Source organism: Teleopsis dalmanni, chromosome 1 (assembly GCF_002237135.1).
Source record: "Teleopsis dalmanni isolate 2A chromosome 1, ASM223713v2, whole genome shotgun sequence".
NCBI classification, from domain to species: Eukaryota; Metazoa; Arthropoda; class Insecta; order Diptera; family Diopsidae; genus Teleopsis; species Teleopsis dalmanni.
In genome coordinates, this window is record NC_051846.1 from 190353050 (window position 1) to 190364926 (window position 11877).

The 11877-nt window shown below is 27.1% G+C and overlaps 1 protein-coding gene, 1 long non-coding RNA gene and 2 other non-coding genes across 4 annotated transcripts; 1 reads left to right on the forward strand and 3 right to left on the reverse strand.

Moving 5' to 3' along the window:
• Positions 1-213: 213 nt before the first annotated feature.
• Positions 214-884, reverse strand: LOC119670898. The gene is made up of 2 exons (XR_005251748.1): positions 752-884; positions 214-564 (listed from the first exon to the last, which is right to left on the reverse strand). It is a non-coding gene; the product is annotated as an uncharacterized LOC119670898 (long non-coding RNA).
• A 2469-nt stretch (positions 885-3353) lies between these two features.
• On the forward strand, positions 3354-5357 carry LOC119670897 (B9 domain-containing protein 1-like). The gene is made up of 3 exons (XM_038081334.1): positions 3354-3642; positions 4946-5176; positions 5230-5357. Exons 1-3 carry the CDS (start codon positions 3384-3386, stop codon positions 5310-5312), a joined length of 573 nt encoding a protein of 190 aa, XP_037937262.1. The 5' UTR covers positions 3354-3383; the 3' UTR covers positions 5313-5357.
• An 807-nt stretch (positions 5358-6164) lies between these two features.
• On the reverse strand, positions 6165-6235 carry LOC119673605. The gene has a single exon (XR_005252122.1). It is a non-coding gene; the product is annotated as a small nucleolar RNA U18 (small nucleolar RNA).
• Positions 6236-6441: 206 nt separating this feature from the next.
• LOC119673608 lies at positions 6442-6512 on the reverse strand. Its single transcript, XR_005252125.1, has one exon. It is a non-coding gene; the product is annotated as a small nucleolar RNA U18 (small nucleolar RNA).
• Positions 6513-11877: the final 5365 nt, after the last annotated feature.

The window sequence follows — 11877 nt, forward strand, 5'->3', positions numbered from 1 at the left end:
CGTTTGGTAGCTTTGCGATTTTACGTATGAAAAAACTGTTAGCATAAAACACAAATATGTTATTCAGCTTATACACACACACTCCTGGAATGTTGTTATTGGTTTTGTTGTATTTATTCTTGGCAACGATTTTAGCTCCTGTTATTGTTGGTATTCTTTTTTTTCTTTGTTTTTGTTTTTATCGCTGCGCTGCTGCTATTGCTGTTGTTATTGTTATTTTTGTTATTGTTGTCGTTAACAAGTGTCTATGTTAGCTTCTGGGTATTGCGGTTGCAAGCATTCACAGCAACTTCTACTGAGTTGCAAAAAAACATCAGTTAATTTTCATTTGCTTTTTGTTTTTTTTTGTTTTTGCGTTAACTTGGGAAACTGTTTTAAGTGCAGAGAAATCTGGTGTTGGCTACTTTAGGAACTGACGATGATGCCGTAACCATAAATATAGTCATGTGTACAATTCCTATAACTTGATGGATGCTGTATGTTGTTGCTTACTGTACAGTATTTGTTAAATTTCCATCTTCACTAAATATACACATCATTTTATTTTTTTCTTTTAACTGCCATCTAAGAAACAAGTTTCAATCAACAATATATGCTCATCAATAAAAACTTAATAATCAATATAATTTTTTTTAAATATTTTATTAATAAAAAAAAATCACCAACGCATTAACAAACTCGTACGTCAGTTACATATACAAATTATTAAACAATGTACACAAATATAAATTAACACTATCTTTTTCTTTACTTGCTACGATTAAATTCGAGTATATAATATTAACGTCTGTACCGAAAGCAAATCTCTCGCAAAACTAAAAAAAAAGAGATTGCCTTTTTCCACAATATAATATTCCGACAATTACGCCAAGACGTTCGAATCAAACAAAAGACGTTAATACAATGAAACTTGTGGCTGAGATATTCTCTTATTACACCTGTTTTGTTTGGCTCACTCTCTTCGTAAATAACTTTTCCACTCATAACAAACAAATTATTCGCTCTCTCATATTTGAAAACTCACCTCACAATTGTTCAATTTATATAATTTAGAGTTACCCACTCTGAATTTCATAGTATTTTTGCGAAAGCAAAAAGTGGTGTATAAAACAATTTTTAAATTTTTATTTCATACATAAATTAAAAAAAAAACAACGTTCTATTAGTTGTTATTTTTTATATTAGTTATTATTTTAAAAGTTGTGTAAAAACAACTTTTATATTTTTATTTCACACATGAATTTAAAAAAAATAACGTTATTTAATTGCTGTCTTTTTATTTATATTATTTGTTGTTTTAAAATATTATTTTATAAAATTTTTGTGATTATAAAAAAATTCATCGTAGAAAACGATTTTCATATTTTTATTTTATATATAAAATTAAAAAAAAAGCACAACAACGTTCAATTAGTTGTCGTTTTTTATATATTAGTTGTTGTTCGTAATATTCTATATTGCAATATTTCTGTGAATACATAAAAGTGCTGTATAAAACAATTTTTGAGAATTAAAAAAATTTACAGATAATTTATCTATAAATTATATACAAACACAATTTCTTGTAGCGAATGTATAAATAAATTATCAGTAAAATATTAAATTATAATAAAATAAAATTTTAAGTAGACTATGTGAAATTTCTGAATATGTGAGCATAATTTTAAATTTACAATTAAATGATAATTATTATTATATAGTAAAATTTTAAGCAAAAGTGAATTATTTATAATAACGCTACACAATTGTACTATTGTGAACTAGAAATTTAAACTTGTTTCTGTAGAAATATTCATAATTTTATGTTCAATTTTATTTATGTTTAACGAATTGATTTGAACTATCGATATGAGCATAAAACAATTAGTTGGCCTGTGTGAATGGGCTATAAAAAAATTACACTTAAACAAACGCTACTAAAGCAATTTAATATAAATAATTACAGTTTAGTAATAAACAATTTTTTTAATTACTGCATTATACCTATCATTGTACAGTAGATTTAAAACATTTTGAATTATTATGCAGAAACGCTTCTGAAATCTGTTTTTTATAGATTTTAAAACTCGCGTAAAAATATCATAATTATTAAACACTACACATCATATTTTTGTGATGGTTGTAAACTCTGCGCTTTGTTTAAAACAGTTGCCTCAATAAATTATTCGTTCATAATACATATAAACATTTTTTTATTAATTAATTGTAAGTATTTTTAGTAATTACTAACTGTTTTTAATTTAAATTACAGGATATTTATTACAAAACAAATAATACATTAAATTGACATGTGTAGTCAACTGAAACAAAATAGAAACTCTTCAAATGACTTGAAATTTTGAAGTGCCGAAGTAGAAAGTTTGTTAACCGAATACAGTGGAACAAATTAATAATTAAATTATTGAAATAGTTTTTAATTATTATTATATATAGAAATTATTATTGTTTATATATTATATACTTTTTCTTTAATAAGTTTATAAACATAATGCCATAGGTAAAAATATATATTGTTGTGATTAATAATTGGAAACATTTCTAATCGAAGGCATTTTTCAATATTATTTTCTACGCCGATTTCATCATTGTATTTCAAAGTAATCACTGATATTTTTTGTACTTTGTTTTTTATGTTGAGAAGAAAACTCTGCGCCACCTAATATGTCAGTGTCCACTTTAGAATCCTGAGCGCAACAGTGGGCCAGTATTTGGGCCCAACTGCGCTTTGGACACAAAGCCGACACTCCAACCAAACTTAACCTTGTTTTTTGTAGTTTATATCACATTAAGCTATTGTGCACTTACTGATATTTGAAATTACTTTAAACTGAAGATAATTATTTTCCTTATATATCGACCAATAAGATATTTTTAATGTTTATTTTTATTTTAATTAAACAATATTGCATTTGTAATAAATATTTTAATAAGAAAAACAACGTTATTTTAATCTCATAACCTAAAATTCTAATAGGATTGTTTTTTCCTGATTTCTTTGAAACATGACCAGTATTATCATTTAATTAATAATAATACTTAAAAAATAATATACGGTTTTTTACATATAAATATCTATATACATATATAACAAATTAACGCGAAATTACAAAAATGTCGCGCTGCAGAGAAACCACTTTGTTCTAATAATTATTTCTAAGAATCATGATAAAGGATGGCGCCAATAAATACGGTATAATGCGCATTCCATTTAATAACAAATAAAATTCTGAAAATTCACTATAAACTGATGTCTGTTATTTTTAAAAGGAACGAAATCTTCAGAAAATAAATTCACAGAATTTTGCATATTACTTTTTCTTTGTTTTTTTTTTCAAAACAAATAACTTTAATTTTGATATTTATTCAGTTATCAAGTTAAAAATATGGAATCACCTACGACTGCAAGCACTATCAATATTTTTATATCTGGGCAATTGGAATCTGCAATATTTCCAATGGGTCCAGATGCTGATGAAATATTTTGCCGCTACGAAGTGGTTGCTGGTGCCGATTGGGAATTGGTGTCTGGTTGTCAAAATGGTATAACGCAGACGGCTTCAAACAAATGTGGCCACTACAATGACAAAATCGTACTGAATATGCCAATCGAAATAACATTCAAAAGTACAAGTCCTCATGGATGTAAGTATATTAACCAAAGCCATTTTCTTTTTCTTGTTCGTGAATGTGATATTCAAGTAGAAATATTTCATATTCATATTGGATATTCACATAATATAGATTATAGTTGTAATAGTGGAATGCATAATTCGAAGGTAAAGTCTTATAGAATTATAGAATTTTTTTAGAAGGGAAATGGTTTTTGAAATAAACTGATTATCTGGCAGAACATCTTAACTTGTGGTATTATTTCAATAAGACGAGTCTATATGAGCCTTCGTATGTTTTCTCTGCGTTACAGAAGGTGAACCATTTAGTTACATTCTTTGTGATATAAGAATATCTCTCCTGACCCTGTTTGATATCAACGAGAGACATTTAAGCCCACATTGGTAAGGCGTATGTTCTGTTCCACAAAACATAGTTCAGTAGAAACCTTATAATTGTAGTTATCTTCTCCAAACGGAAGTCTTAGTTACTAACTTTAATCTATCCTTCTACTTTTCATCAGATACGTCAACTGTATTCTTTTAATATTAAAAAAAAAAACATCTAACTCAATTAATTTAGAAATCAAAATAATGATAGAAATCGTCGATATGTTCGTTAATATTTTCTTTATTTAATATATTTTTATGTTATCAAGCCACGGTTAAGCAAACAATAAAGTTTATGTAAATACAAGTTTGTTTTCTTTGATAAAAGAATTTTAGAAATCTTAATAATGTTCGCTCTTGATACATTTTTAAATTATTTATAGACATAGGTAAACTAAATACAGAACATATTTTAATATTATTTTTCTGTATTCGTTTTTTATAAAAAAAAAACTTAAAGATTGGAACTATAAAGCACATCCTATGATACTGTCTAGCCTAGACCTTTGGCAACATCCGATTTTTAGAGAAATATTTTTTTTTTCAGTTTGTCGGATTATTCCTCGGTAAAGGAATAATCCGTTAAATAAACGGTATGGAAATAGTTTTTATCTCTTTAGGATTTTTACGACGAATGCGGTCGTAAGACGGCAAATAGTTACCAATTATGTAAAGTGGAAGGATATATGCTGACATGTCACCGTAACCAAACAAAAGACAATTACTATAATCGCAATATTTCGTTCTCTCTAGTGTCATTAGGAACTTTTGCATAGATCTGCATGGTTTATGGCCTAACAGGGTAACTTAAACTTAACCCAATCCTTGGTTTACTAATATCGCTAAGCAATTAACTTACTTAACTTTTAAGTTAAATAAACGAAATTTAACTTCTAATATTCATTTATATAGTATATAGTATATTAAATAGTATATTTTCTTTTAAGGGCCTCAAATTATAGTAATAATTTATGGTAAAACTCGCTGGGGTGTTGAAACAGTTTTAGGTTACAGCCGCGCTCATGTACCTATATTTGGTTCGAATAGTGCACGTAGAATTACAGCGCCAATACTAATACCAAAATGTACCAATCTTGTTTCACAAATGACAAGCTGGATTACTGGAAAAAATCCTGAATTAAAGAATCCAAGAATTTTACTTGATGCCAATATAAATGGTAAGTTAAAGTTAAAATATTGTTAATTATTGTTTAATTGTTTTTTTTTCTAGGTTTAGCAGTGGAATCATATGGAGAAATTATTCTGATGTTTAACGTTATTTCCAGAGGAGCAAATCAGCTCGGATATGATTAGGGTTGAAATTAAAACATATAGATATTTTTTTCCATTCGTTTTTTTTTATTCATTTTGTATATATACGTATACATATATATTGTAATTATAAAAAATAAATAAATATTAAATATAAAAATCCGGTTTTCGGGAAATTCACCAAACACCACAGCTTACCTGTAAAAGCAAAAATATTATTTTATTAGTTGAAATATTATTTGTTATAAAATCAAATAAAATAATAGTTCAGATTAGTTAACATCATCAAAATTATATATGTCGGGAAAAGAAGACATAAATTAAATGTATCATCATAAAAATATTAAATTAGATAATTATATCATAATTTAATGAAGATATTAATTAATTTTAATTTAATAATTACCTGAATACACGATAACTAATCACACTCATATATTCATTCCATATATGAATTTTTGTTCAAAATAAATAACAAACAAACTAATGTGTATTAAATATATTTTTGTATATATAGAAGTTAAGTTTTTAATCTAAAAAAAAATAAACTGGAAAAAATAGAAAAAAAACTAGCAAAAAAAATTAACAAAATCCAACAACTAATAAAAAATTTTATAAATAAAAATATACCAAAAACAAAAAAATTAACGTACCATAAAACTAAATTTTTAAATATATATGTACTTAAAATAAAGAATGCATTTTATTAAAAAATAAATTTTTTCAAAAAGCGAGTTGAATTCATTTTTTCAAACAAAAATACCATATATGGAATTGAATAAGTGTTCCAATTCTTCATAGCAGTCTTAATTGATAGCGCATCTAAAATAAGAATAAAATCAATTATTTATTTAATAGAAATAAATTATAAATTAATTGAATATAAATTTTAAAAGTAGTCAGTAATTGGAAATATTAAAATCAATATAAATTCATAAACACGGACCAATTAATTTCATCATTTATTAATTTTTATTTTTTTTTAAATATACCTATATATATATAAATCTAATTTTAAATAAAAATTGTGATTAATTTCAAAGCTTACCTTTGATTAAAATTATATCTGATTTGATCCCCACATTACTTATATGTTTCCTGCAAAAAATTAAAACTGTTTAGTATATTTCAATGGTGTTTAAAATTACTGCTAGTATATATTGTATTTAGTAATAATCAGTAATTGGAAGGATAAAAATCAATATAAATTCATAAACACGGACCAATTAATCTCATCACATTAGAACTAATTTTAATATATATTTATTATATAATTATATTAATTTATAGCATTTGTATAAAATATATAGAATTACACTTATGAAAAATAAATATATATATAAAAACTAAAAATATTAATGTTCATTTTTTTGCCAATAAAATAAAAAATAAATGATAAACTACAACTGAAGGAGAAAATTGCTTTATAGTAACAAAGGAGGAAATATTTATATTGCTACTTAATTCTTATTGTTACGATAATTTAAGACAATAACCTTATATTACACATATTTTTTTTTTTTTTGTTGAAACAAATGTATAGAAAATAAAAAAAATTAAAAAATAATACTAATACTTTAATACTAAACTTAGAGCTTTAACAATTTGTAATTAAAATATTACCTTTTAGTAATGTTTTATTGTTAATGGAACCATTAGAACACAAGTTACATCTGAAAAAAATAATTGGTTTTAAATTAAAAACTTTATATAGAGTAAAAGAAATTTGAATTTAAAAATAAAACTAAAATCAGTACACATAAGTGCAGCCATGAATTCAATCATTAAATAAATTCATACGGTAATTTTTCTCATCATTTAATTGCAAAGTATTTAATATTTATTAAAGTATTAAATTAAATTAAATTTTATTTTATATTGTTGGACATACAGTCACTGAATAGAACTGTACTTTGTTTCTATAGTTTTGCCACAATAACAAAATGCATTGATCACGTAGATTCAATTTCAAGGAAGTCACTGATCGCAACAGGCAGACGGGCGTCATGTCTCGTATGCGTTGCTGTTGTTGCCTGTTCCTGGAATTTGCTTATTGTGTAAAGAGCATACGAGCATATTGAGGCGAATAATGCCTTTTAGAGTTTAGTATAATTTTGAACATTGAAGTGACGGGTTGTGTTTGAATGAATAATAAATACATATTAATAAATATATATATATATATAAATTGTCGGTGTTTTCTTTTACATAAATATAAAATAATTCTAACAGGTTATGTGCCAAGCACGCATTACACTGCGTGAATATGGACAAAATAAAAAGAAACATTAAACCATTTGATGGTGAAAAATATTCTATATGGAAATTCAGAATAAGAGCACTATTAGCAGAAAATGATGCCTTAAAAGTAATCGATGGTGACATTCCAGAAACAATTACAGAAGAATGGAATAAAACCGAAAGAAGTGCTAAAAGTGTAATAATCGAATATTTAAGTGACTCGTTTCTAAGTTTTGCTAGTACTGAATGTACTGCAAAACAAATTTTTAAAAACCTAGATGCAATATACGAGCGAAAAAGCTTAGCATCGCAATTAGCAGTGAGAAAAAAACTATTGTCTTTAAAATTAAAAGGGGATTTCCCGTTAGTAAACCATTTTAACATTTTTGATGATTTAATAAGTGAGTTATTAGCTTCGGGGGCTAAAATTGACGAAATGGACAAAGTGTCTCATTTACTATTAACACTGCCATCATCTTATGATGGAATTATAACTGCCATTGAGACATTATCCGAAGATAATTTAACGCTAGCATTTGTAAAAAATCGGTTATTTGATCATGAGATAAAATTAAAAAGTGAATCTAAAGAGACTAGCACAAAAATTTTACAAGCGGTGTGCAAAAATGAAAGTTATAAAAATAAAATAAATACAAATTATTTTAAAAACAGAAACAAATTTAAAACCTTTAAAAACCGTTCTAAAATGATGATAAAATGTCATCACTGTGGAAAAAAAGGTCACATCAAGAAGGACTGTTATGTGTACAAAAGGCTACTAAATAAAAGTTCTGAAAATGAGAAAGTAGCGAATATTGCAGAAGTTCCAGCAGGTAAAGGCTTTGCGTTTATGATAAGCAAAAATACTAAAATTGCTGAAGACAAAAATGTGTCATTTCTTTTGGACTCTGGGGCGTCTGATCATATAATAAATAATGACAGTTTGTTTGAGGATTACATCAACTTGGTTTTCCCGGTTCAAATAACAATCGCAAAATGTGGAGAGTATATTTATGCAACTAAAAAAGGTATAGTGAAACTGTGCAACAATTTTCAAAATAGCCTTACTTTGGAAGATGTTTTGTTCTGTGAAAATGTTCCGCACAACTTACTCTCAATTAAGAAAATGCAAGATGCTGGGATGACTATACAATTTAAGCCAGGAGGTGTTGAAGTAAAGAAAAACGGTAAAGTAATTATTTTTGATAAGTGTGTAAATAATGTACCAATTGTTAAGTTTACACTGTATAAAAAAGTTTGTGCATTTAAGTCTATTCTAAATAGTAATTATCAATTGTGGCATGAAAGATTAGGACATGTTAGCAGAACAAAATTTTTAGAAATAAAAAACAAAAAAATGTTTAGTGATACTAGTCTATTGAAAGATGTACAGCCAGGTAATGAACTATGTGAGGCCTGTATAAATGGTAAACAAACTAGATTATGTTTTAAAAAGAATAAAAATAAGGATTATATTAGAAGACCTTTATTTGTGGTTCACTCAGATGTCTGTGGTCCGATCACACCTTCTACACTCGATGAAAAAAACTATTATATAGTTTTTGTTGATCAATATACACATTACTGTGTTAGTTACTTAATGACTTTTAAATCTGATGTTTTTGCCATTTTTAAAGACTTCATCACAAAAAGTGAAACTCATTTCAACTTAAAAGTTGTGAATTTGTATATTGACAATGGTAGAGAATATTTGTCAAAAGAGATGCGAGACTATTGTGTTCAAAAAGGCATTAGTTATCACTTAACAGTTCCACATACCCCACAGTTAAATGGTGTGTCTGAACGCATGATAAGGACGATTACAGAGAAAGCTCGTGCTATGATAAGTGGAGCAAAACTAGATAAAACTTTCTGGGGTGAAGCTGTTTTAACAGCAACATATTTAATTAATAGAAGTCCAAGTAAAGCATTGAAAGACGGTATGAAAACACCATACGAAATGTGGCATAATAGAAAGCCTGATTTGAAGTATTTAAAAGTATTTGGTTCAACAGTATATGTACATATAAAAACAAGAAAACGAAAATTTGATGAAAAATCATGGAAAGGTATACTTGTCGGATATGAACCAAATGGGTATAAATTATGGGATGTGGAAGCTGGGAAATTTGTGACAGCAAGAGATATTATTGCTGATGAGACAAATATGATAAATTCTAGGACTGTAGTAAAAGACAGAGTACAATTAAATGACTCTAATAAAAATTTCCCGAATGAGAGTACGGAAGAAATTAATTCAGTTTTCCCGAATGAGAGTACGGAAGAAATTAATTCAGTTTTCCCGAATGAGAGTACGGAAGAAATTAATTCAATTTTCCCGAATGAGAGTAAGGAAGAAATTAATTCAATTTTCCCGAATGAGAGTACGGAAAGGAAATCTGATCAATTAAAGTCAGATAAACAGCCTAGTGGTCTCATATCAAGTGAAAACAATGCAGGTCCAGTTAATACTGATGAAACTGTAAAGGATGCAAATAAAAACAATAGTCAGTTGCAAATCTCAGAATTTAATGTTAGAAAAAGTGAAAGATTGAAACAGCGGCCACAGATGTCATACAAAGAAAATGACTTATTTTTCAAAAATTGCATGATGAATGCACAGGCATTTGTTAATAGCACTCCGAATTCATTTAATGAAATCAAATATAGAAATGATAGATTACATTGGGAGGAAGCTATTAAAGAAGAGCTTGATTCTCATATTTATAATAAAACATGGTCTCTTGTACCAAAACCAGAAAATAAAAATATAGTTGATTGCAAATGGGTTTTTTCAATAAAACATAATGAACTGGGTAAAGTAGTTAAATATAAAGCTAGGCTTGTGGCAAGAGGATTCACGCAAGAATATTTAGTTGACTATGATGAAACGTTTGCTCCAGTGGCAAGAGTCTCTAGTTTTCGATTCATGATATCATTTTCAAACCAATTCAATCTAAAAGTTCATCACATGGATGTAAAAACTGCTTTCCTGAATGGGGTATTGAAAGAAGAAATATATATGGTAGCACCTCAAGGTTTAACCTGCGGTAGAAATGAAGTCTGTAGGTTAAATAAGGCAATTTATGGACTTAAACAGGCAGCAAGATGTTGGTTTGAAATTTTTGAACAGACATTAAAAGAAATTGGTTTTATAAATTCAGCTGTTGATCGTTGCATTTACATTCTTGATAATGGTAACATACTTAAAAATTTGTATGTATTGTTGTACGTAGATGATTTAGTAATAGCAACAATGGATATTGAAATTATGACCAGGTTCAAGAATTATTTGATGTGCAAATTTAGAATGACCGATTTATTTGAAATTAAATATTTTATTGGAATAAGAATTGAAAGAACTGATGATAAGATACATCTAAGTCAATCAGCTTATATAAAAAATGTTTTAAGAAAATTTAAAATGTATGATTGTAAACCAGCTAGCACTCCACTACCGAGCAAGCTCAATTATGAGGCTTTAAACTCAGATGAGGAATATGATGCACCGTGTCGTAATTTAATTGGCTGCTTAATGTACATTATGTTATGCACACGACCGGATTTGAGTACATCTGTAAATATTCTAAGTCGATATAGTAATAAAAATAATAAAGAATTATGGCAATGTCTTAAAAGAGTCCTGAGATATCTCAAGGGGACTATAGATTTAAGATTAACCTATATTAAAAATCTAAATTACAAACATATGTTTGTTGGTTATGTTGATTCTGATTGGGGTGGAAGTGAGAGTGACAGAAGAAGTACTACTGGTTATTTATTTAAAATTTTCGAGTCATGTGTCATTTGCTGGAATACAAAGAAACAAAACTCTGTTGCAGCTTCTTCAACAGAAGCAGAGTATATGGCATTGTTTGAAGCTGTAAGAGAAGCGTTATGGCTTAATTCATTATTAAAAAGTATTAAGATTGAAATTAAAGAACCAATAAAAATTTTTGAAGATAATCAAGGCTGTATATGTATAGCAAGTAATCCTTCATGTCACAAAAGATCTAAACATATTGATATTAAGTATCATTTTTCTAGAGAACAAATTGAAAATAAATTAATTGATATTGAGTATATTGCGACGGGTAACCAATTGGCAGATATTTTAACAAAGCCATTACCTGCAATAAGATTTATAGAATTAAGAAGTCAAATTGGACTTAATTAATAAGATATAGAAATAAGAACAATTATTTAAGTAATGGTCTAATTGGGTTTTACTGGGTTTTCCCCAATTCTAGCAACAAATGTTGGACCATGATATTGTAATGTCCCAGAATACATAACCCGTCATAGATATAAAATAAAACTAAAATTGTTATGTAAATAAAATAAAATTGAAATTGTTATGTAAATA